Source organism: Rousettus aegyptiacus, unplaced genomic scaffold (genome assembly GCF_014176215.1).
Source record: "Rousettus aegyptiacus isolate mRouAeg1 unplaced genomic scaffold, mRouAeg1.p scaffold_m13_p_5, whole genome shotgun sequence".
NCBI classification, from domain to species: Eukaryota; Metazoa; Chordata; class Mammalia; order Chiroptera; family Pteropodidae; genus Rousettus; species Rousettus aegyptiacus.
The window spans coordinates 72,784,537-72,808,418 of NW_023416308.1; the positions used below are offsets into that span (position 1 = coordinate 72,784,537).

General features: G+C 51.4%; 1 protein-coding gene across 2 annotated transcripts; it reads right to left on the reverse strand.

Annotated features, from left to right (window-relative positions):
- Positions 1 to 23,815, reverse strand: USP35 (ubiquitin specific peptidase 35). 2 transcript variants are annotated; one of them, XM_016161461.2, is made up of 12 exons: positions 23,466 to 23,813; positions 16,813 to 17,495; positions 15,639 to 15,771; positions 13,782 to 13,911; positions 13,289 to 13,390; positions 11,553 to 11,711; positions 7,118 to 7,311; positions 4,946 to 5,039; positions 3,888 to 3,994; positions 2,175 to 3,438; positions 989 to 1,157; positions 1 to 456 (listed from the first exon to the last, which is right to left on the reverse strand). In XM_016161461.2, the coding sequence occupies exons 2-11, from the start codon at positions 17,483 to 17,485 to the stop codon at positions 990 to 992; spliced, it is 3,024 nt and encodes a 1,007-aa protein (XP_016016947.1). In that variant the 5' UTR covers positions 17,486 to 17,495; positions 23,466 to 23,813; the 3' UTR covers positions 1 to 456; position 989. The 2 variants fall into 2 exon arrangements, with proteins under 2 accessions (XP_016016947.1, XP_016016946.2); XM_016161460.2 differs by lacking the exons at positions 1 to 456; positions 989 to 1,157 and having other exon boundaries at positions 1,952 to 3,438; positions 23,466 to 23,815.
- Positions 23,816 to 23,882: the final 67 nt, after the last annotated feature.

A 23,882-nucleotide genomic window follows, 5' to 3' on the forward strand; every position in this document is an offset into this window, starting at 1 on the left:
TTTAACGGTTTCAGCAAATCTATTTTTATTCCTGTTTGAGACCCCGGGTCTCTTCTCTCCATTTAGAAGGGGCACAGCAGTGTCAGGGCCTGAGGTCAGTGTCTGCTCCTTCACTGGACCTTCCCCGCCAGCCCCAGGCCGCTGCTCTGATGCCCAACTGACGAGGAGCTGAGCCAGCCAGCTTTCCCCAGGATGGGCAACAGCTTCATGAGAAACACACATATCTTCAATAAAATAAGGATTTTCCATCTTAACCAGAAGGGAGATGCAAACAGCGGCATCCCAGGCACTGAGGCAGGCTAGGGGAGAGGGGGTCAAGGGTCTTCCACTGCGAGGGCGCTGTCCTCACCTCTACGCATTGTCACTTGGGGCAGGCAGCCTCTGATCCTGTGCCAGGCTGCTTCTCTCAAAAACAGTACAAACGGTGCAGGCACCCACACGTTATCCCCGAAACCCCTTCAGAGAAACAAGAAAGTAGCCAGAGCTGAGCCCCCTCTTCTTTGTGCAAGGACTTGGAGCCTGCTCTGCTTTTTATACTATAGAGCAATAGGATTGTCTAAAAGAAGCTGGAAGGGAAATGCTACTTGATGGCAAAACGCCAGCACTGTGAAGTTCAGCCCTGTTGGTAGTCGGCGGGGGCGGGGGGGGGGGGGGGGGGGGGGGGCGGGGGGACAAGACTTGAGTGTGCATCTAAACTGCTTCAAGTTGCCCAGGACACTTGGGTGTAGAATCCTATTGGGGCTGATCTCAGTGTCAGGGCCTGCGGCCCAGTCTAAGAGGCTTGGGTCTCACCTCTGTATCGGACTCTCTGGGTACCCTTCAGGCTGAAGACCAGTGTCCCAGAAGCCCCCTCTCTGCCTTTCTTGCCCTTGGAAGGGCCTGCCTTCAGGACTGGACCGGCCCCTACCCAGCTCCCAGAAGAAAGGAGTCGAGGCCCTCCTGAGGTTCGCTGTGGCACCACCATAGGTAGGAGCAAGGAGGGGCTCACATTAGAAGACCAGTCTGTGGAAGTCACCGCCACTGCCACCTGCAGGGTTGCAGCCCCCAGGAGAGCCTTCGTCTTCATCTTTGTCTTCGTCAAAGCCCTTCCCCCAATGCGGAGATGCTGGGAGTGCAGAGATGTAGGCCGCCCGGCTCCGTGCCTCCTTCTCCTGCTCCTGGGAACACAGATGCAGTGGGAAGGAAGCTCAAAATTCAGGCTCTGGGGCGAGAGTCCTCCCTTCACCCCCTCCCGCAATGCCATCCAGCTCAGCGCAGCACTTCTTAGTGTCTCAGGTCCCCAGGGCCGGGCACAGAGGAGCCTCGGCTTCTGCCCTCGAGGCAGCCCAGCTCAGTGGGAGGACAGGTAGGACGGACCCATCCTTACATCCTCTATCTAAGCTTCAAAATCGTTCGTCCTCCTCCTCCCAATAACCCAGCCCCTTGGAAGAACTCATTCATACTAGACTAGCTGATATGGTACCAGGATGCCCAGGGACTTGAAGGGCCACGTCACACCACACAGGGACCTTTCTTCAGGCTTCCTGATGCAGCTGTCCAACTCACTGCCGCTGAAGGCTCTAAGAATGGACTTGCCTGGGAGAAAGCGCCTCCTACTGCTAAACGGAGGCTGGCCTCCCGGAGACTTTTTGCCACAGGCCCTGACTCTGCCTGGACAACCTGGCAGAGGTGTACAAGCAGGCCTGGTGTCTCCATCCCAGGTCCCACCCTCCCCACGAAAACACCAACTCCAGCTGCTGCTGTCCGCAGGTCCCAATGTGGCCAGTCTGGGTGTTTGTGGCCACTACCCCTCCCATTCGTTAGTGCCCTTGCTGTTCAGGTTAGTTACTAAGTATTTTGATACCCCTGACACTGGAGAGTAGAGTTGAAGGCAGAGGGACAGAGGAGGTTCTCTGGGCAGGGTGGTCCCCCGATGCCCGAGAGGCACTCTGCCTGCTCACACTCGACTCTCAGAACCCCATGCTGCTCCTTCAGCACACTTATGAAAAATGGATAAATAACTAGTCAGTGTCTGTTCCTCTGAAGTAAGGGGTTGTATCTGGTCTACCGATATATGCCAGCACTAAGTGGACAAAAGGAAAAAAAGGAGAGACTTGAGGAGAGGAGCAATAACGTCCCTGAGCAAGGGGAGGCACTGGGAAGCTCCCATCAGAGGTCCCAACAGCTCTGCTCACCTGCAGGAAAAGGATGTTGTCTTTGGAAATGGCTTCCATCAAGTCTTTGTGGAGGGTGGGCTCTGTCCGGACTCTGGGGGAACCCAGCTCAGGCTCGGGTCCCTCCCCGGGCCGCTGCCGGTAGAAGAGCACATAGGCCGTGTCCTTGGGGAAGAAGGAGGTGACATTGCTGACAGACTCGAAGGAGGAGAAGGACACCCGAGTATCGTTGAACAGGTACCACTGGTGCTCGGGCTCGGGCCTGTCGGCAGCTCCCAGGGAAGGGGCGGGGCGGGCAGCGCCCTCGCGAGCATAGCAGTAGTAGTGACCGCTCTCTGAGGACACTCCAGAGTGCACCACGACACTGCAGAGGTCGTAGGCCTGTCCCAGGCCTCCGGCTAGCGGCAGGCGGAGCAGCAGGGGGATGGCGACGTCGTCCAGGATCTTGCGGCGCCGCATGGTACGCAGATCGAAGGAGAAGCGCAGCAGGGTCAGGATGAGGTAGCGCGGGCCCTGACTCAGCTCCACCACCTTCTCCGCCTCCTGCAGTGAGGCACACGACTCACAGTAGTAGCAGTTCTCTGCCATCAGCCTCTCAGGGGACAGGAAGTAGTTGACCAGGTCCAGGACGGAGCGGGAGCCCTCCCCAGAGGGGGCGGTGGCCCTGTGGGTCCCTGGGCCCAGGCTCTCCTCCCCTTCCTCCTCGTTGTTGGCCTCATCCTCCTCCTTGGCCTCCTTCTTCTCAACCTCCTCCTCCTTCTCAGCCTTCTCTCCTTCCTCCACTTCCTTCTCCTTCTCCTCCTCCTTTTGTACTTTCTCCCCCTCTGCTCTCTCCTCCTTCACTTCTTCATCTTTCTCCACCTTCTCCTCCCGACTGCTTTGCCTCCCAGGTCCCTGGGGACTCAGGCCTTCAATGTCCAGGACAGTGAGGGGGGCATCCCCTGTGATACAGTGTTTTCTCTGCCTCCTACTTGGGACATGGGCTTGGGATGGTACTGGGGGGTCCTGGGCCCCAATGCCCTCCACAGGGGGCATCACTGAGCCTAGGCGGCGGCGGCGACAGCGCTCGGGTGGTGGAAAGGCCAGAGAGAGGTCCGTGAAGGCCTCCTCCCTGGAAGAGACATTGAGGCAGCGCAGACAGCATATCCGAGTCACAATCTTGCCTCCGAACATCTTCTCCACAGAGGTCGAACTTGGGCCAGGGGGCTCCTCAGGTGGGGATGGTGAGCTGGACTGCTTGAGCTTTTGGCAGATCCTTGTCCCCGTTTTCTCCTCTTCATGCAGCCTGGTGCAGGGAGCACAGGGTCTTCGTACACATACGTGGATCCATTTCCAGTGCGCCATCTACCTTACTTGGCTGGCCCCACAGACACATGCACATGCAGGAGTACGCACAGGGAATATGCAGATGTTTGCAAAATGGCACTCGTGCACATGCACTGACAGCCCAGGCACACAAACCTGCTACATACACATCTCTGTGCACATGCCTCCGGAACCGGGATGAAGACATACGCGTGCACTCAGGCAAGCGTAGTACGATACGTATACACACACTTAACCCTCCCAGGGCAGCACCTCCTAAACTTCCCCTACATTCACCTCCCCCTCCCCATGCTCATGGCACCCATCTTCTCAGAGTCTTCCTCAAGTACAATGCAGCACCCCCATTTCTAGGAAGAGGCAAAACAGTCTGGAGAGGTGGGGCTGTCCCCTAGGCCTGGTCTCCCTTACCGATCCAGCAGGTACTTCAGGTACTCCGAGCAGTCTTGCTGGGTGCCGGGGCTGAACCAGGGTGTCCAGGATGCAGAGAGAAAGTTCTCTGGAGAAATGGCAGGCCGCTAGGTCCACAGTAGGTGAAAGGCAGGGTCAGGAGCAAGAGACCACTCACAAACCATCTCTGCAGCATGCTAGACCTGAGGGTCTAGATGGGGACTCTGTGCCCCAAACTTTCCAGCCTCCTCACTAAAGTCCTGCCCGCTCTTAGTCATCCCTGACCCATCCCATCTCACCAAGCTCACACATCCTATGAGCAGGGCATTGGATTCACAGGTGAAAACAATCCTCGAGGCATTTGTTCTTCCCTGACACACCTCATACTTTCTCTCCAGACCCTTGCTCATTGCCATTCCCTCTGTCTAACACACCCTTCTTCCCTGTCAAAAGCTTAGCTATAGAGTTCAAGTCCCAGATAAACCTGTTCCATGATGTCACCTGTTCCATGATATCTTCAAGTGTCCCCTCGCGGCGAGGGACCATCATAATCAAGCTCTCCCTCCCTTGCATGGCACAACACTCTGCATTTCTCTCTGCTAAAGCACTGTATTGTTATCTGCAATTTGTCCTCCCTGCCAGACTGTAAGCTCCACGAGGGACTGTTGCTTACTTACCTCCATGCCCCCACATGGGGCCTTGCAGAATACTTGGCCAAGGACTATAGGTTCCAAAAGGGCAGAGACAGTGAACAAAACAAACATTGCCTGGCAATGTGAGTGCTCAAAAATGACAGCAGATGAACAAAGCAAACCTAATGCAACAGACTTAACTGATCCAAGAATGCACTGATGGGCAGCACAGAAGAGAGCTTAAGGAGGCACCCCTTCTCCTGCCGGGAAAGGGTGTTGAATCAGCCCCATGAGCTTTGGCCATGAACCCAGGCCAGCCTGGACTGAGGCTCAAGAACTTATACCAGGAAGAGGGGCTTATAGCTAGATGCACGCAGGTTCTGGGGAAGGGAAGGGTGTCAGATCAGAGCCTCTTCTCTACAATGCCCCGGCTCCCCCTGCACTCACCTGGCTATGCTCTAGGAAGGCAAAGAGCCACTGCAGTTTGGTCATCAAGGGCTGTGAGTTGTTCTCAGTCAAACGGAGCACACAGTGTCTGAAGCTTCAAAACAAAGCAGGAGCACCAAGGTAAGCCAAGGGCACCCAAGGAGCTTCTACTCACCCATACTGCAGGCAACCTGGAGCCTCCAGGCCAAAGGCAGAACAGACACTTGTAGTTCAAGTTTGGGCCCGAGGCTGGGAAGGAGGAGTGAGTGAACAACTGAGCTTAGATGATGAGGTGACTCCTGATGTTCTTTGCACTTCTGACAAACCATGACACTAAGATTTGATGATTTGAATGTCCTAGGCCCTATGGTCAAAAATTCTAAGGCTAGAACTCTGTGGCATGCTCCAGAGTCCATGCCAATATTCCAGCCACTCACACCCTTCGCCCTGCTTCCCCAGGAAATAGTGTTCAGACCCGCTCAGAGCAACAGGCCTTAATCCAACCTCGGCCTTCCAAGTCTGCTCTTATAGCCCCTTCTCAGGGCCACAGCCACTGCCCCTAGGACCACCCCAAGTTCTGCTGCCTTCAAATGAGGGAGACGGGTCAATGTGAGGAATATGCTCAAAGAAGAGTACCCTGCAGGGGTACACTGGTTCCCAGTGATGGGGGTCTGGTCCTAAAGGAGGTGGGACGGAGCCCCTCCTGAAACCCATATTCCCTGGAACAGAGATTCCCAGAACCCAGCTTAGCTCCTGTTCTCACAAGCAGCTCCAGGCAGATAGGTGGACTTTCCTAAAATCTCAAAGGTCTACAAACCCCTAACAAGTAGCATGTCACCTCAGCATGCCATGTACCTCTTGCTAAGCAGCCCAACCTTGCACTTCAAAGCTTAGCCTCTCAGAGGCACCTCCAAGCCCAGCACAGGCAGCATCTGAACTTGGCCTGCATCACAGACCCTTCCAAGAGGCTCCAGAACCAACATACACAGTGGCAGCTTCAGACCATAACAGAGCACCACCCAATCAGCTCCACAAACGACACACCCAAAGGATGAACTCAGCAGGCACCAGAACCCTGACAAAGCAAATCCTGCCTTGCGGAGTCAGCCCTTGCACCACAGCTTGTCCACTGTAGTCACAGCCATTCCTCACAGCCAGTTAGCTCGAAGGTCAATCTCTCACACTGGCATGCTAACAGCAATCAAGGCTCAACTACAACAGGTGGGCACACACAACCCACACAAGGAACATTCCTGGAAAATCCGGCACAGGTGACCAGAAAGACTAAGCATCTGGGACACCTACTACACAAGGCCACTCTGCCATGACCAGGAGATGTAACAGAACCACCTAATACATGGACACAAACACAGGGAGTCAGCCAAAATGAGGAGACAAAGAAACATGTCCCAAAAGAAAGAACAAAAAGAGACAAGCAATCTTATAAAGATGCTCAATGAACTTAGAGGAATAGATGAACTCACTGAAAATTTTAACAAAGAGATGGAAACGTGAAGATAGAAAACATAAAAAAGAACCAGTCAGAAATGAAGACTACACGAACTGAAATGAAGAATACATGAGAGGGAATCAACAGTAGATTAGATGAAGCAGAGGATCAAATCAGCAATTCGGAAGACAAGGGAGTGGAAACTACCCAATCAGAACAGCAAAAAGAAAAAAAGCGAGAATACTTTAAAGGACCTCTAAAAGCGAGGATACTTTAAAGGACCTCTGAGACAACATCAAGTAAAACAACATTCACATCACAGGGGCACCCGAGAAGAGAGAGCACAAGGGGTTGAGAAACTATTTGAAGAAATAATGATAGAAAACGTCCCTAACTTGGCAAAGGAAATACACATACAAGTCCAGGAAGCACAGTCCTAAACAAAATGAACCCAAAGAGGCCCACGCCAAGACACATCATAATTAAAACACCAAAGGTTAAAGACAAAGAGAGAATCTTAAAAGCAGCAAGAGAAAAACAGTCAGTTACCTACAAAGGGCATTTGCGTAAGGCTGTCGGCTACTTTCTCAACAGAAACTTTGTAGGCCGGAAGGGATTGGCATTAAATAAATTGACAAAAATTAAGGACCTACAACCAAGATTACTCTACCCACCCTTACATGCCAGGGAACCCAAAGGAGAGAAGCAGGGGGGCAGACAGAGAATTCAAAATCAGCACCTACTCAGAAGCCATGAACAAGGCCTGAAGGATGCTGTTCACATAGCACGTGTTGCCCAGATTGATTAAACCAATCTTGCCCGTGTCTGACTTGGCCATGAGCCGGGGATAGAAGCCAGCCAGTTCACTCTTCTGTGAGGTCCAGGCATCCTGCCCCAGCAGTTGCTTGATGCGGTCCTCATTGGGAACATGGAGATCCTGAGGTAGGAACAAGCCGGCAAGAGAGTGAGCACCAGGGTCAGCTCTAAAAATATCACCTCCTCTGGGAAGCCTTCTTGGACTACAGCCAACCTCACACCCACCCAAGCACACCACCCCACAAATGTTCTAGAGATGTGTACAAATAGGCTCCTGCTTTCAAACTTACTGTAGTTTCTCATGTTGACATGTGGACCTTCTACATGATATTTAATGCCACAACTGCCTTAAGAAGGTGATGAAATCTCCATTTGATAGATGATAAAACTAAGACTCAGATCAAGAATTTTCCATGGACATACAAGCAGTAAGCAAAGAGTCTGTACATTCTTAGAAGAGCCCACGCTATGACAGGCTGAGCAATGACAACAATGGCCCGCAGGCCAGATCCAGCAAATTTCAATCTTAGTCCTGACTTTTGTCCTCACTAGCTATCTGGACATAGTCAATGAGCCTCTCTGACTCAGTCAGTTAACCTCCCTGGACCTCAGTTTCCTCATTTGTCAAATGAGGACACTCCTACCTGATGTCAGTTTGGCACTCTACACTTTCACGGCGCTTGCACACAATGATGCTCCTGCTTCACCTTTTACTTTTAGGTTTGCAGAGTCAGCTTTTTTGAATTAGTCACCCCCCCCCCCCCCCCCGGAACTTGATCCTACAGTCAGGACAGTGGGAGGATCCCAGGGGTCTGAGGTATGGATCCTTGGTCACGGGCTCAGGGATTAGCAAGTTTTCTCACTCACTATCCTTTTTCACGTTAAACAGCTGCACCTAAAAGAATATTACCAAGCACTAGTTCTAATAATGATCTATTTTAAAGAAAAACACCTAAGCATAATATAGAATTACTTGGTAGATTTAAGTAATAGTCATAACAGTTCTTCTAGCCCTGCTTTCATTTCTAGATCCTGAGCACAGATCCTAGACTTGTCCAAGGCTCCAGAGCCCCAAACCAGCTCCGGAAGCACTGAAAGCAGGGCTAGAAGATGTTCCGGCCACTGTGGAACATCTGGCTCAAGCAGTGGTTTAACACTTCAGCCCATTCATTTTCCCAGGGTCATTTATCAAATAATTTATCAGATTAGTCAACTCTCACAGATGATAAAAAAAATGTAGGAGCTTCTAGAAACAAGGTAAGAAGATACAGGTTCAGTATCATCTCTCTTTTTTCTTCCTATCCAATCCCCAATCCACACACAACATGAATGGAGACGAAAAAGCAGACAGGTCCCACACATGCACCCATCTGTACACAGAAAATGCAAAAATATCCCCCTCATCCCCCCAAAAATCAAATGCCTTTTCCCAAAGAAGGTAACGTTGTCCTCTTAGGAAAATAAAAAGAAGAACTTCCATATCACTCGCAAGCTCCTAATGTTACCGGAAATTTATAAACAATGGCTCCCTTAGCAAGGACCACAGCTCCAGAGACACTGCCGTAACCTGATACAACTGCCTACTTAACAGAACGTTCCAGAATTTATAAAGAAACCTGTATATAAAGAAGGATGTACTCATAGAATACATGTGAAAGAATTTTATAAACAAAATCCTGCAGAAAATTTGCTGTCTTGCCCCTCAAACTGGCTTAAACCAAGGTATATTCAAAGCCGTAGGACAAAAGTAGCACACCTTCCTGGAGCTGTGTTCTCTAACAGTTAAGGAAGAAACGCGTGTTTATATTAAAACAAATGTAATTATGAAGTATATACTTAAGTCTTTGAGATAAATGAGATTTTAGAGAAATTCTAGCTACTTGGGGTAAGTCCCCTCCTCTGATAGCAAGTACTTTGGCGGAAAATTTGAGAAGCACAAATCTGCTTGATTAAGCAGAGTCACTGAGGCTGGTTTTCAAGGCCCTTTTACTGATCTCACTGATCTCCACTCTGCTCCACCAACACATTCAGCCAAACTGGACTTGCACATTCTCGCCCCCCATGCCTTTCTCTCTGTTGATCCCCATCACTCAAGGTCCAACCCCTATCCTCTCTCTGGAACGCTTTCCAGAATCTTCTCAAATGGGGTCCCCACACTATCTATACCTTTCTTATAAAGCATAACTCTCTGCACCTAGTGGTACAGGTATCTGCAGAACCACCTTGTCCCCTGAATCAGACCATAGTCCCTTGTGTGCAAAGCCGGGGCCTCAGCATGGTTTTCCCTCCGGGCCCAGTGCTGGGCCATGCTCCCTTCTCTTGGTCTACATCTCCGTGATAGCATTCTTCACACTACAGTCATGTTCACTCACTCACTCACTCATTTACTGGGCACAGAGATCAAAAAACAACACAGCCCCCTGCCCACCCGAAGCTCACAATCTAGCAGGAAATACTAACAGTCACTTCCAGTAAGTGGAAGTCCTGCGTCTTCTGCTCATCCCCCTCCAGTGGCAGGGAGCTCAAAATCTAGCAAGGTGCCCCTTACAGGTGAGCTCTATTGAAAAACTCCCTCATGTTAAGTTGGAAGAACTGAGAAGATCCAAGTAACAGCAGAGGTTTCATTGGTTTTATCTACCTTCTGTCACTCACAATACATTGTTCCCTTGTATGTTTTATCATTTTTGTACTATAAACTCATCTTCAGTAGAATCTCATCTTTGTGGCTTGAAAGCAGTTTTGTTTCCATTTCAACTAGGCAATCATGGGTATTACAAGTTTATGACTACGTTTAATGTTAGTATCTGAGCTTAGGGGTCCCATAACCCCAAAGGTGGTGTGAATTTGAACCCTTACACCAACATGAGAGCAGGCCACTGACTGCAAATTTCTTTTTTTCTAATCCACAGCCCTGACCAAGCCAGAAAAGTTTCCTTGATATCTATTTAGGACCATGTTTATATTTTTCTAGATCAACTCTTACTAACAGTAAAGCCTTTCTTGGGTCCTGGCTTACATGGGCCTCTTAGTGCTAACTCCTTACTAGGGGCAAGGCACTATGCCCCACCTCTTGTCCCCATCAGCTCAAGCCCCTTAGTGACTGAGGCCAGCTATCTCCCCCACCCTCCCTCCCCATCCCAGGGGAAAAGAGCAGCATCTCTCACTTACCATTCCGGAACTCAGTTTTCTCTTCCTTTTTGGCCCCTGGGGATTCCCCCTTACTTTCTTGCCAGTTCAGCTATGTACTTAAAAAGACGTTTGTTATATTTTAACAAGCATTTCTAAGTGTTTTGTAGTGGGACACTTTTCAGGTTATCTATCTGCTATGCTACAAAAATGGAAGTCAGACGAGAGGTTCTGAACGGGCCACCACCCACCGAGGTATTTTCTACCCATGCTTGAACCTGCCCTCTGTACCAGGCGACCCATCCTGGCTGTGTCTCTCACTGTCTCTATGACTTTGTACAAGTAACCAAACCTCTCCAAACCTCATTTTCCTTATCTGTGAAACTGAAATGACAATAGTATCTGCTTGGCAGACTTTTTGTGAGCATTGGCAGAGGAAATACATGAGAAAACACTGTCGGACGAGGCACATCTACTGATGTGAGTTATTGTCCCAGCAATCCAGCCAGCCTAGTTCAGAAGCCCTTTCCTCTTGCAGCCTCCTCCTCTGACTGAAGATCTTTCTCTCCTCTGGTTCCTCACTGCTCCCAGCTGACCTTCACAGTTGCTTCATTAGCTGCTTAGATCAGTTACTTTTATACAAAAGTTTGTCAGCCCCCCAGGCTGAAAACTCCTCAGTGGAAGTAACTCATGCCTCTGTCCCCAATTCCGAGCCTGGGCCTGGCACAGAGTAGGGTGACAATAAAGTCATGTGAACAATTGGAAACAATCCCTGCTCTACAGTGTTCATCATCTGTTGGGAGAGACAGACACAAAGTCAGTGACAACGTGTAACAGAGGAATGCCCCGGGGCTGTGAGAGCCCAGAAAGACCCTGACCCAGCCTAGTGGAGGCAGGAAGGTATTGAGAGTTATCAGAGAAGGCTTCCAGAAGGAGGTAACAATTGAGCAGAGCTTTAAGGATTATGTAGGAGCAATCCAGGCAGAACATGAAGAGGGTTTACAGTTAGAACAGCATATGCAGAGGCTCAGAGCAATCATGAGAGGATGACCCATCTGGGGAATGGCAGGTGGCTCAGTGTGCCTGAAGCACAGGATGGGCCAAGGGAGGGCATGGGAGACAGCTGGGGACCAAATAATGGGGGCTGTCACCAACTTGTAGCACGGCCCTAAACAAAGCCCACATCAACGCCCTTGTCAGAGTGGGGCAAGGGAGCAGTGGGGGATTGTCACTCACCTTGATGGCTTCCATGACGGGCTCATACAGGTCTGGGAAGCCTGGGAACCGGAACACCATGCAGTGGACCAGCTCTGCCAGCTGCTCCAGGCAGCTGGTCCCCGAGTTTGAGTCCTCCTTGAGCAGAGAGGCCACCATGGGGGGAATGTGAGGGAGGAGCTATGAGAGCAGAGGGGTTAGGCTTAGCACCAGTTTACCTGAGACGTGGGATAGTGGTCACTGCTAAACACACCCAGAGCTCCCTAAGGCAGGAGGTCTGCTGACCTGACCACTTCCTCTTTACCCACATGGGGCTCTGAGCTCTGCAGGCAGGTAACTCCCCTTATAATATCTGTGACCTTGGACACCCTGCCTCAATCTCTTCACCTATAACATGAGATCAATAACTCCTTCCTCACAATTGAAGGGAGGCCTGAGTCCAAGCCCCAGCTGTTAAGCCTCAGCCTGTTGACCTGCCTGAAGGCCTGAGTGACCAGGGCTTCTCTGCCCACCCAGGAGTGATGCTGGGGCCATGATATGGCCAGCTGGTGGCCAGCCCTGATGGAGCATGAGCTGCCACCTCTGGGGGGCAAACACCATCATTCTTTCACCAAATACACATGTCAAGCACTTCATCCTCACAATGACTTTGTGTGGCAGTGATTATTATCTCCATTTCCTAGAAGAAGACATTGCAGTTAGAGAGGTTATAAAATCTGCCAAGAATTTCAGCATGGATTATGGGAGCTGGTGTCTGAACCAGGTCTCTCTGAATCCAAAGCCCATTTCTTTCCTCTGTGCTACAGACTGTTAACTTTCAAACCCATGAGGGTTCTACACCAGAATGTTCCAGGGACGGACAATCAGGGAGCAGGGGAGCCCAGAAGAAGGATGGAAAACAACAACAACAACAACAACATGTCAAGTCCCTAGTATGTGGAAGGCTCTTAACAAATATCACTTCATCTGACCCTCCCACCATCCTATGGTTTACCGCTACCCAGGCTCTGCGAGGTAAGTTTTCAGCCCAAGGTCACAAAATCCAGCAGACAGCAGAGTTGGGACTCAACCCACAAGTATCCCAATCCCTCGTTCTGTGCTTTTCCCACTGCAGCAAATAGGGAAGCAGGAAGTTTCTGCCCTGACTAGGGACCATAAAAATCTAAGCCCCATCTGCAGGTCCTCGGAAGGCAGGCAGGGGAAGATGGCCCCCAAGGGCCACAGGCTATCCTTCCAAAGGGAGGGCCCAGAAGCCAGCAGAAAGGGCCCTGAGCTGCAGCCCAGGCCACCAGGGTGCTGGCAGGCAGCAGGGTACAGAAAGGACACTGGGTCGAAAGTCAGACCAACTTGGCTAGAATCCTCCCTGTACTGCTGCTTACTAGCTATGTGCCCTGGACAAGTGACTTAACCTCCTTGCACTGCAGTTTGCTCAAGTGAAAAATGGAGAAAATGGCAGAATCTCTCTATTGGGGCTTTTCTGGGAATTAGCACTATGACTGCCACACAGCTGGTAACCAGGGAACATTAGCTGTCATCATTCTAGGCCTGTTGTTCTATTATGGGCCCACAGGTAAGCCATACAAATTCTCTGGCCTCAGCTTCCTATCTGTAAGTTGGAGTCTCAAATATCCTCCAGTCCTAACATTCAAGGCTTTGAAGGCTTGGTCTTCCAGCACCGACCCCTTAACCCCCAACAGAGACAGCATGCCTGGCCTACAGCCGGACCAGTGCGGGGTCCAGCAGGGATGGGTCCTTACCAGGTGGAAGGCCTCATGGGAGTGCTGGAAGGTCAGAAGCATGTACTTGAGGACAGACAAGGCAGATCCTCGGACAATGGGGTACAGAAGCTTGGAAAAAACCTGGAAGAGAATCCCTGGTCAGGAGCCCTCCAGGCCTGGGCCACCCAAGGCTGAGTGCAGCCACAGGCTGGAGTTGAAGCAGCAAACCCATGTCAGAGCAAGAATATGGAGGAGCTCACAGACCTGGTGGATGGACAGATGGCAAAATGGACAGCAAGACAGTTAGTTATCTGATGGATGGACAAACACACCAAAAGTAACATACACGTGCTTGAATGAGCAGTCAGACAAATGAATGGGGAACTTAAGGCCCAGAGAGGGGCAGTGAATTGTCCCAGGTCACAGCAAGCTTGGGTGGGAGCCCCAGTGCTCTACCTCAGACCTGGACTGCTCCTGGCAAGAGACTAGCAGGAAGGGCCATAAGCAAGGGCTAGAACAGGGGCCCACCAACCTTCTCAATTTTGGCGAGTGAAACCTCAATCAAGATGCTGAACTTCTTAACAGCGGCCAGGCCCTTCAGCAGTGCAATGATCCATTTGTCAATGTTCTTCCCCAAGGGCCAGGACACCCAGTCGATCATCCTGGTGAGGGGAGTACAGGGACAAGAGAGGCCCAAATGCCTGGGAAGGGGTAGCCTGGGGACTAGACGTAATGTCTTAAGGCCCCACACTAACTCATACCTGCACAGGGCAGCCCAGGGGTCCCTAGGATGAACAAGATGCCTTGGGATATACAAATGAGTCCAGCATAGGCACCTGGCAGAGACCTGGGCTCCCACCCCAGCAGGAGGAGAGCCAGGCCCCCTCACACCCTAAACCTCACCCCCACACACACTGCCTACTGTGGAAGAACAGGGTTTTTGGCTGCCTCTGCCTGGATCCCAATGGCAGGAAGAGCACTGCCCCTGGGCCAGAAGCTCTGGCTCCAGAAAACCATGGCTTGTGACCTGGAACAAGTCATTTACTCTCTGAGCCTCAGTCTCTTCCTCTGTGAAATGGGAACAATGCCTGCCAACAACAGGGTTGTTGAATGGAGTAAACAAGAGAGCAATAGCTAACACTCTTGTAGAATTTACTCTGCACCAGGCAGTGCTCTGCCTTAAATGCATTAACCCATCTGACCCCCACAACATAAGATCTGTGTGCACTGAACAAGCAGCTGCCACCTAGGGGGTACTCAGAAAAATGTTACTATTATTTTATATTTGGCAAACAATGCTATAAAGAGAGAGAACAATGTGAGAACAAAGTAACAGTAACTATAATAATAACAGCTCCTAAGCATTTCACACAGTATTATCTGATCTTATCTAATCTTTTTTTTTTTTTTTTTAGGCGATGCAACCCTTGGTTGACCTCACAGATTGCAAGGACCTTGTCAGCTAACAACCCCTTATTTTTTATTTTTACATTTATAGCACCTAGGTCTTCCTAGGTGGACTCCTATCCAAGTACTAACCAGGCCCCACATTGCTTAACTTCCGAGATCAGACAGGATTGGGCTTGTTCGGGGTGGCATGGCCGTAAACTCCAATTTAATCTTCAAAACAACTTTATAAGATGGGTTCAATTATACCACATCTTGCCGATAAGGAACCTGAAGCATAAAGAAGTTGAGTAACTTGCCCAAAGTCACACAGGCAAGAAGTGGTAGAGCCAGGATTTAAACTCAGGCAGCTTACCTCCAGAGCCCCACTCTTACCCACTAAAACAAGCAATCCAGGAGGGCCCACTAGAGACAGTGGATCTACACACGGGTATGAAAAGAATGGCGGGGGAGGCAGGCTAGGTGAATGGGGTCTGCAGAACCAAAGACCTGTGGGCAGGAGAGGAAGCGGCATATTCTAGGATCACTGGTCAGCAGGTGTGGCTAGATCACAGGTGTCATGATGTGCAAGAGCTCTGTGAGCCGAAAAGCAGCCAAACTGTTTATCATACTTGTCAAATTCAGAAAGCAATTCGTAAAAGTACTTTCACCTTCTAATATGACCCCATGGAAATCTGATGACTTCTACCACCACCCACATCTACTATGAGACAAAGGGAAACTGAGGCTCAGAAAGTCCATTGACCTGTCCAGGGCCTCACACCTGGTACCCAGACTAAGAGTATCACTAGGGCAAGGTCCTCTGTCTCCCCCACATCCAGCCCTGGGCAAAGCACAAAACAAGGCTCAAGAAAGGATTGATGAATGAACAAGCAGGAAGGCCTGGGCCCCCTCTGACACTACATCTAGCCCGGCAACTCCTCCCAGTAGAACAGGCTTCTAGGAGTGAAAAGACCTGACCAACACCCAGCCCTCAGCCCACCTGCTGATGGCAGTCAGCATCTGGGAGTCCGTCACACTGTCATCATTGCTGAGGTTCCGGATGACACCATCCATGAGCTCCAATGGGAGGTGCTGGACCACGCTGGCCAGTGCACTAGACGGTGGCTCCTCCTCTGGAACAGGGGGCAAGACTGGGCTGAGCTTTGCAAGGCAGGCGCCCCCACTGCTCTCATCACCCCCATGCACTCACGATGCCGAGGAACTAAGCTGGGACAGCAAAGAGCACATCAAGGCCACCTCCTCAGCATCACAGCCTCTGATTTCACCTTAACTCATTTCCTCTTCAACCTCCATTGGCACTGCTTTGGGCCCAACTCTGTGCTGGCACCAAAAATAGAGCACTGACCCCAAACTTTGAGTGTACAGACAAGGCCTTTAGAAGGGGTAACAATGGAGCTGGCAAGAGCAAATAGGAGGTCTATGGAAACTTGGGAGGAGGGAGGACAACCACACAAAGGCCTAGAGGTGAGAAAGAACATTAAGTTAAAAAAGTTGGTTGTCCAACTATATAAAGACCCAGGTCCTTAGACACCCCACCTGGGTTCTTCTGCTGCCAGGTGCATTACCTTCCTTCCCCCTAAACAACCCTATAATCAGGGAAGGCGCAGATCTTATTTCAGTCATTTATACCATAGTCCGTTTCAGTTGTCGGTGGAGTAGCAAGATTTTGCAGAGCTGACACCTACAGGCTCCAATGCGTTTGCAGACGTTTCTTCTGCCTACCAGAGCACCTTGCCCCTGCTGCCCAGTACTGCCCAGCTAAGATACGGCTCAAAAGTCACCACTTCTATGAAACCCACCTGACCCAAAGGGCAGGATGAAACCCCCTCCCCTACTTCCTGTTGTCTCGCTCAGCCCTCGGGCCCTTCTTCTGGACAGGTTAATCTAGGTGCATTCTTTTCCCACACCAGGCAATCTGCTCTTCCCGGCGTAACCAGCACCCACCACAGGATAGAACCCACAGCAGGTGCACCCCATATAGGCTTGCCAAATGTTGGAACATCATTTCTCCCACCTGTGCATTCGCCTCTAGCAAATATATACCACACCGCACGTGGGCACGCCAAGCTGAAGAATGTGCATCAACAGCCATTTGCCCAGGCGCGCGTCCAGAATCTTAGCTCCCACGAGTTCCCGCCCCAGCGCACACGCACCTGTGCAGGAGATGACTGCGAACAACTCCTTCAGGCAGGGCAGGATGGCAGCGGGCTGTGCGCGCCACAGCTGCGCCAGGAGCCCGCTCACCTGCTGGGCCTGCTCCAGAAACTCCACCGCTCCCTCCTCGCCCTCAGCCGGGCAGCGGAAGCGGCCGAGGCAACGCACCAGCTGCTGGCAGAAAAGCAGGCGGTGCGGCCCATCCGGCACACAGCGCGGATGCCGCGCCAGCAGCCGGGCCACCTGTGCGCACGCCGCGGGCCCCGGGCGTTCGCACACGGTGCGCAGCACCTCGCGCCGCAGCAGTGCGAACACCTCCTCAGCCGCAGGACCCTCGGGCAACAGCTGAAGTCCTAGTTGCACGCAGGCGAGGGCGCGGGGGCCCGGAGGACCCACGCCACCCTGCAGCAGGCGCAGCACGCGACGCGCACTGAAGAACTCCGCGAAGACATCTGGGTGGTGGCGGCCGGCCACGTGCAGCAGCTGGCATCCCACGCGCCGCGGCAGCTCATCGGCGCCGCCCACGTAGAGGCGCGCGCCCAGCGCCAGCAGCGCTAGGCACTGCTCTCGTTCCAGGGGCTGCCGGGCCGCCTCCAGCACCCGCCGCACCAGCCCTTGCTTCACGCTTGTCGGGTATGACGACGTCACCACGGCCTCCAGGATCTTGTCCATGGCGGTCGCGCTGCGGAGAACAGGGAGCAAGTTCACATTCTGCCGGACAAGTCCAATACCCTATGTGATCGATCCCCTGTGTGCTGAGACTTGGAGCAAGCAACTCAACTCTTCTGGGCCTCAGTTTCCTCATCTGTGAGATGGGACAAGGATACCTACCTCACTGGAAAGTGTCATGATGAAGTAAAGCACAATGCTTGGCATACAGTAAGCCCTAGTGTGTTACTGCTGATGAGGGTCTTTAATTTCACAAAGGTAATACCTGAGCCCTCACCCTCCTCCAGCCCTTTTGCCTCCCCCCCCTCCCTGGTGACCTCATTCATTCTGGACAGGTAGGAGTTGGTTCTAAAAACTGTCCACACACTTTATTTTAGATCTAGAAATCCCCACACACTTTATTCTTCCCTCAATCAACTTCTTGCTCTTTCTCAAAAGATCTACACCTTTCCATGATTCCACTTCTCTGTGTATGCTCTGCTTTTGGCCTGAAACATCCAATTTCCCAAGACTTCCACCACCACCACCGCACACTCACATAACCAGGCAAACTCCTATTTTCCTTCAAAGCCCACCTCAAACACTCTGTCCTCAGTGAGAACAGCCCTGGACCTCCAGGCATGAATTCATCCCTCACCCTCGATTCCTAGAGCCCCCTGTGACCTCTTCCTCCATTAGCTGGAATCACATAGTACCAGTTGTATGGGTCCAAATCCCCTCTACTGAAGTAGCGTCTTGTCTCTATGCTCCAGCCCTGCACACTCAGCCCTGTCTGCTTCACCAGCCTCAGCCCACACTAGCCCCTCACTCTTGGCTCACTTTGTTTTCCCTGCCACTGGGCCCTTTGCATATGCTCTTCCTTCCCCTTCTTGCTTGGCTCACCCTGCAGACCTTAGCTCAAATATGCTCAAGGAACCCTTGCCCAACCTTCCTACCAGGGTCAAATTCCTCTGTTAACAATTTCAGAGCATCCCATCCTCCTTTGTAGCACTAATCATGTTTACGTGACTGGAGTCAGCCTCCTCCACTGTACTACATATAGGCATGCTTCATTTTATTGTGCTTCACTTTATTGTGCTTCACAGATGTATTTCTTACAAACTGAAGGCAAGACCCTCCACCACCAAAAATACTATGATTCACTTTATCGTGGTGATCTGGAACTGAACCTGCAGTATCTCCCGGGTATGCCTATAGACTCCTGAGGGCAGGAACTACATCTGATTTCATTCACCATAGTATCTCCAGCACACAGTAGGCATTTGCTGAATGAGCAAATGCAGAATACAGCATGAGTTACTGTTACATTTTTCCTGAGCCATAATAGCCGTCTCTGCTCTTCCCCTTTATGTGGGCTGTTTCCTGGAAGCCTTCATCCACTGACCCACTTGACTTCTGATTCTCATGCTAATTCACATGGGTACAGCTTGCTCTCATAATATTTAACTTTCAGCTATGAGAAAGCACAGACATTTCTTTGCTTCTTTGCATAATCCCACTCTAAGCAAGAACCCAACATAAGGCTCAGCACACAGTAGGAGTTTAACTAAACAACTCAGCAAAAAGTATCCTTGAGACCTAGAGTTGGTGTGAGGACAAGCCAGAAATTTCCTAAAGGAGGGGCCAGAAACTTTTATTCAGAACCACGGATATTGTGGGACCCCAACTATGTGCCAGGCCCCATGGAGACACTCTTAATGGTCTCAGTTCTTGGCCAGGAGCAAACTGCCATTACTGCCATGTGTTACAATTCAATGCACTCATTTGTTTAGGTCTTTGTCTCAACAGGCTGTGAGCTCCACAGGACAGGGACTGCAGCTTATTTCTCAGTGGCTGGCATCTCCCATGCCACTCACTAAAGCCTGAGAACCCTTGAAGAGATTACTGTAGGTGTAGCCAGGGTACAGATCAATGGATCCCCCATGCTGGCCTGGCTGCCTCAGAATCACCTGGGTACTTCATACAAGTTCATATGCCCAGGGCCCACTCCAAGCCTCCTGTGTTAAACTCTGCTGTTTACCCTGAATGATGCATTCTGGATATCCAGGTTACTTATGCTCTCTGAACCTGTGTCCTTCTTGCGAGATTGTTGTGAAAATAAACTCCTTACCACGCTGCTGGGATCAAGGAAGTGCTTAGAAAGTGTCAGCCCCCTTCACTTTGGAAGCAAAGTCCTTGCCCTTCAGAGCTTCCAGTGCAGTGGTGGAGGCAGAGGTGTTGGCAAGGCATAATCTCAAAGTATCTTTAAAAATTGGTCTCCCTTCAGCCCTGGTCCTCTCTTAGGCAGGGGCTATGACCAACCTCCCTTGCAGACCATCCACCCAGACCCCTACCCTCACCCTCTGGGCTGGTGCATTTCATATGCATTCAATCCAGGATGCCAAGTAATCCAGGCACAGGCACACCCATATTATTGCACTTTGCCTTATTGTGCGTCACAGATGTTGCATATTTAACAAATTGAAGGCAAGACCCTCAACCAGCACAAAGATTACAACCTGCTTTATTGCAGTGGTCTAGAACTGAACCTGCAATATCTCCAAGATATGTCTATACTCAGGCAGCCAAGAAGAAACCTTAATGGAGATAACTGATATCACGTGTGGAGGAAGGAAACCTGGGGCCAGTAGAAATGGAGTTCTGGGGCTAGGGAAGGCTCTGAAAGTGGGAAGAAAATCAAACTAGAAATGAGGAATCCTGCATTGTGTGACTTTGAGTAAATCATACTGTGAGCCTCTTCTTTTTTGTAAAATAGGGATAAATGATATCAGGTTGAACCACATGAAAGTGAAGGATCAAATGTTGGCGACTTCATATTGCTCTATCTGATAACTACCACATACGTGGTTTATGCCTGGCAGCTGGGTGCTCAGTGGAGCCATTCGGTGAGGGCTCTGACCTCCGAGGCCAGTCCTGCAGCCTCTGTGTAGTCCATGGCCAGGCCACTCCAGGCAAGCCCTGCCTACCTGGCCCCCTCCCACACAGCCAGTCTGAGGTGAGCTATCACCACGGTCACCAACAAACCCACTCACTAATATCTTAAATGCATTGATGCAGAAGGGTTTTAGAGGTGCGAATCTCACCTGACCCCATATGGGCCACAGAAGGAGGCAGGACAAGGCCTGCTAGCCCTGCAACATGGAGTTAAGGATCACCAAGGGAAAGGAGCACAGCCTCAGCAGGGTGAGGTGAGAAGCCACACTCAGCCTCCCTGGAAGAGGAAGAAGCAGACACCCAGTGTTCTTCAGAGGAGGTTGGATTACCCCTTTAGGCGCTAGACCAAGAGATGCCCTGTGGACGCTGGCTCTAACCCAAGAAACAGCGACCCCACGCCAAACACAGCAGCAAATAGAAGCTATGTCCTCCCAGAGAAAAGCCTGCCTTACAGGTATGAGACCCAGTTCTCTGCTTCAGAATCACCAGGTGACCTCAAGGGAGTCCCGAAGCTCTACAGCCTTCTCACCTGGAAAAGGGGGACCATTCCACCTATGATTGATGGAGCTGGGACAAGATTTAAAAATTATGAAGACTGACTCCAATCAATTATGAGTCTATTCCTGGGCCACTTGGCACTGAGGGGTGAAGGTGAAACAGACACTGACAGGGAAGGAGATAGAAGACACATTCTTGATCTTGCTGATTTGACAAGGAATTTCATCTATTAGCCTTCACTGCCAGGTTTGCTTCCATGGTCTCGCTCTGAGCCCCAGACCCACTCAGGATCAGTTCCTCTTTACTTCTTGCTTGGACTACTGCAATAGCTTCCTAAACAATTCCCTCATTCCTTCCCTCCATCTGTCCTCCCATAGAGGCGTGTGTCCTGCAGAAGCAGAGTCTAGGGTTTGAATCTGGCCCAGCCCCTATCCTCCACAGTGGCGATAGTCATGCGGTTAGTGTTCTTTCATCTCTCTGAGCCTCTGAACCCTAAAACAAGAGATGACTATCCCTAACCCTTTCCCAGCCTTTGCTGCTACTCCTCCCCAAGCCCTTGGCTTATACTTCTCACTGCTGATATGACAGCATGAGAGTCTCATCAACACCCAGCCCTCTACAGAACACACAGTAAGCACAAAGGAACCCCAACTCAGGCTTCCTCATCCCTCCCTGTTCTCTCCCAACCACCCTGCAAACATCAGATTAATCTCATTAGACGGTAAGCTTCATCCTGCCATGCGCCTCCCTGCTCAGAACTCTGATGGCGCCTAGTGCCTTCAGGATAAGATGCAAACTCCTGAGCCTGACATTCAAGCCCTTTCTGGACACTCAGCTAATATGAGGCAGGGGTGGTGATGAACTTGACAAACACTGTTCAGTGGTGAATCTACAGGCTTTTCCTGATGGCCACCTTTGGGTGACGTCCTCTCTGCTGAAAATAGGCTTCTTCCTCTTCTCTTCAGGTAAATTCTAACTCATCCTTCAATGTCCAGGTCACATGCCCCCTTCTCTGGGAAGCCTTTCCTAACCCCACTGCAGTCCAAGTCTGAGTTCTGGCTTCCCAAGGCCCTCTTCATTTCTCATTCCTCAGCAGTGTCACTGGATTCTAGGTCTACCTCCTCCAGAAGGCTAGCCTTCCTTTAGTAGGAAGTAGGTCCAATCCCTCTGCCAGAGACCAGTACCCAGCAGACGACCAGGCACAGAGGTAAAGGAGTGCCAAGTGACCAACAAAAGACATGTAACAGCAAGATGAGATAAAATCATGGCTATGACCAGAAAAGCACCTTCTAGGGACTGGCCTAACCCTCTGTCCAGTCACTTTTGCACAAGCCTGTACCCTCACATCTGTCCAGGTCTGGTCTCACATACCAATAACTCTGAGACTCTTAAACGCCAGCTAGGAATACCCCTACAGAGGTCACTAGACAGGACTAAGTGAAGCTCTACCCATTCTAGAAATGACTCAAACAACCAAAGCTGAAGAAAAAAACAAAAAAAAACTATTCCAGGTTAACTCTCAGGTCAAAAGTTCACAGAATCTCATGGAACAGGGGAGGACTTCAAGAAGGTCTCACTCACCTTCTCCCTACCGCAGAGCACAGGAGCCCCTCCAAGCCCCAGCCCAGCACCTAAGAGATGTGCAGTCCATTTCCCCTCTCTCTGACCCTCATACCCTGTTCCCCTTCTTTGACTCCCTGTGGGCACCAGGTTGTCCCTCCCAACAACCAGAAGTCCCTCCATCCCTGGGCCCCCATGTCTCTGGGCAGCAGCATCTCTCTCTGTATTTTTAAACTGCACTTCTTCTACCCAACGTAGCCCTGGGAAGGAGCCCCTTGCCCTACTACTGTGAGGCCCTCATGTAGGCCACCAAACTATTTCCTGGAATGGAAGGCAAAAAGGGATTTTATTGGTAAAAAAGCAACTACACTCTTACTGAAGGGATATGGGGGAGGGGGAAGAAGGGAAGAAGGTGGGTGTACATATTCCCTTTTCAGGAACCCACCACACTCACTCATTCCCGCTAGGGGCCACTCCTCACATACCTGATGGCCAGCTCCCTGCCCCCACCCCAGGTTTTCTGGAAAGGAGAGCATCAGGCTGACACATCAGGGTCTCCAGTTCTCAGGGCTCTCATAGAGGGAAACGCCCGGGCAGGAGGCTGAGAATAGCAGATGCCCATTCCAAGCAGAGGGAGACTCTTGGCCCCACCTCTCCCTCCCAGTTAGATCAGTGCACCTGCTCCCAGCCCAGGCTGGGGCTGCGGACCCTAAGAAGACAGGCAAGCTTCGTAGTACTGGATGGTGGAGCCTTCAGCCCTGAGGGGGGTGGGGGCGGGATCACCTCTATACATAATTGAAGAAGCAGTTGAGGCCCAGAGAGGGGCAGTTACTTGCCCAAGGTCACACAGCGAGGCCAAGGATGCATCCAGACCTCCCGCCTCCCAACTCCGGGCCCTGAGAGCCCTACGCCCGTGTGCGGAGCTCTCGAACCTTTAGGGTGCAGACACTCCCACCCCCCAACCCGCACACACGCCACCAACCCCCCTTACCTCTGGGAACCCAGTGGCCTCTGCCTCAGACCCGGGTCCTGGGCGGGGCACTCAGGCAGGGCAGGACTAGGCTAGGACAGGCTAGGTCAAGGTGGTTCCTCTGCTCCCCCCGGAGTGAGGACGCCCTCCGCCAGGTCCCAGACAACAGGGATGCTCCTACCATTGCAAGGTTCACCCTCCCCACCCGCCTTTGCACAAGCCTGTACCCAGAGAGCCCGATTCAGAGCGCAGCCGCTGGGCTGCGGGACGAAGCGGGAGGAGGGGCGAGGTGCGGGTAACAGGGCGGAGCCCGAGCGGGGGCCACCCCGTGAACCGCCACTCAGGCCGCGTCCACTTTAAGGCCAGCCGGCCTGAGCGCTGGCGGGGGCGGGGCGGGGAGCTGGGCGGCTCACCGCAATACCTCCTGGGAGATGGAGT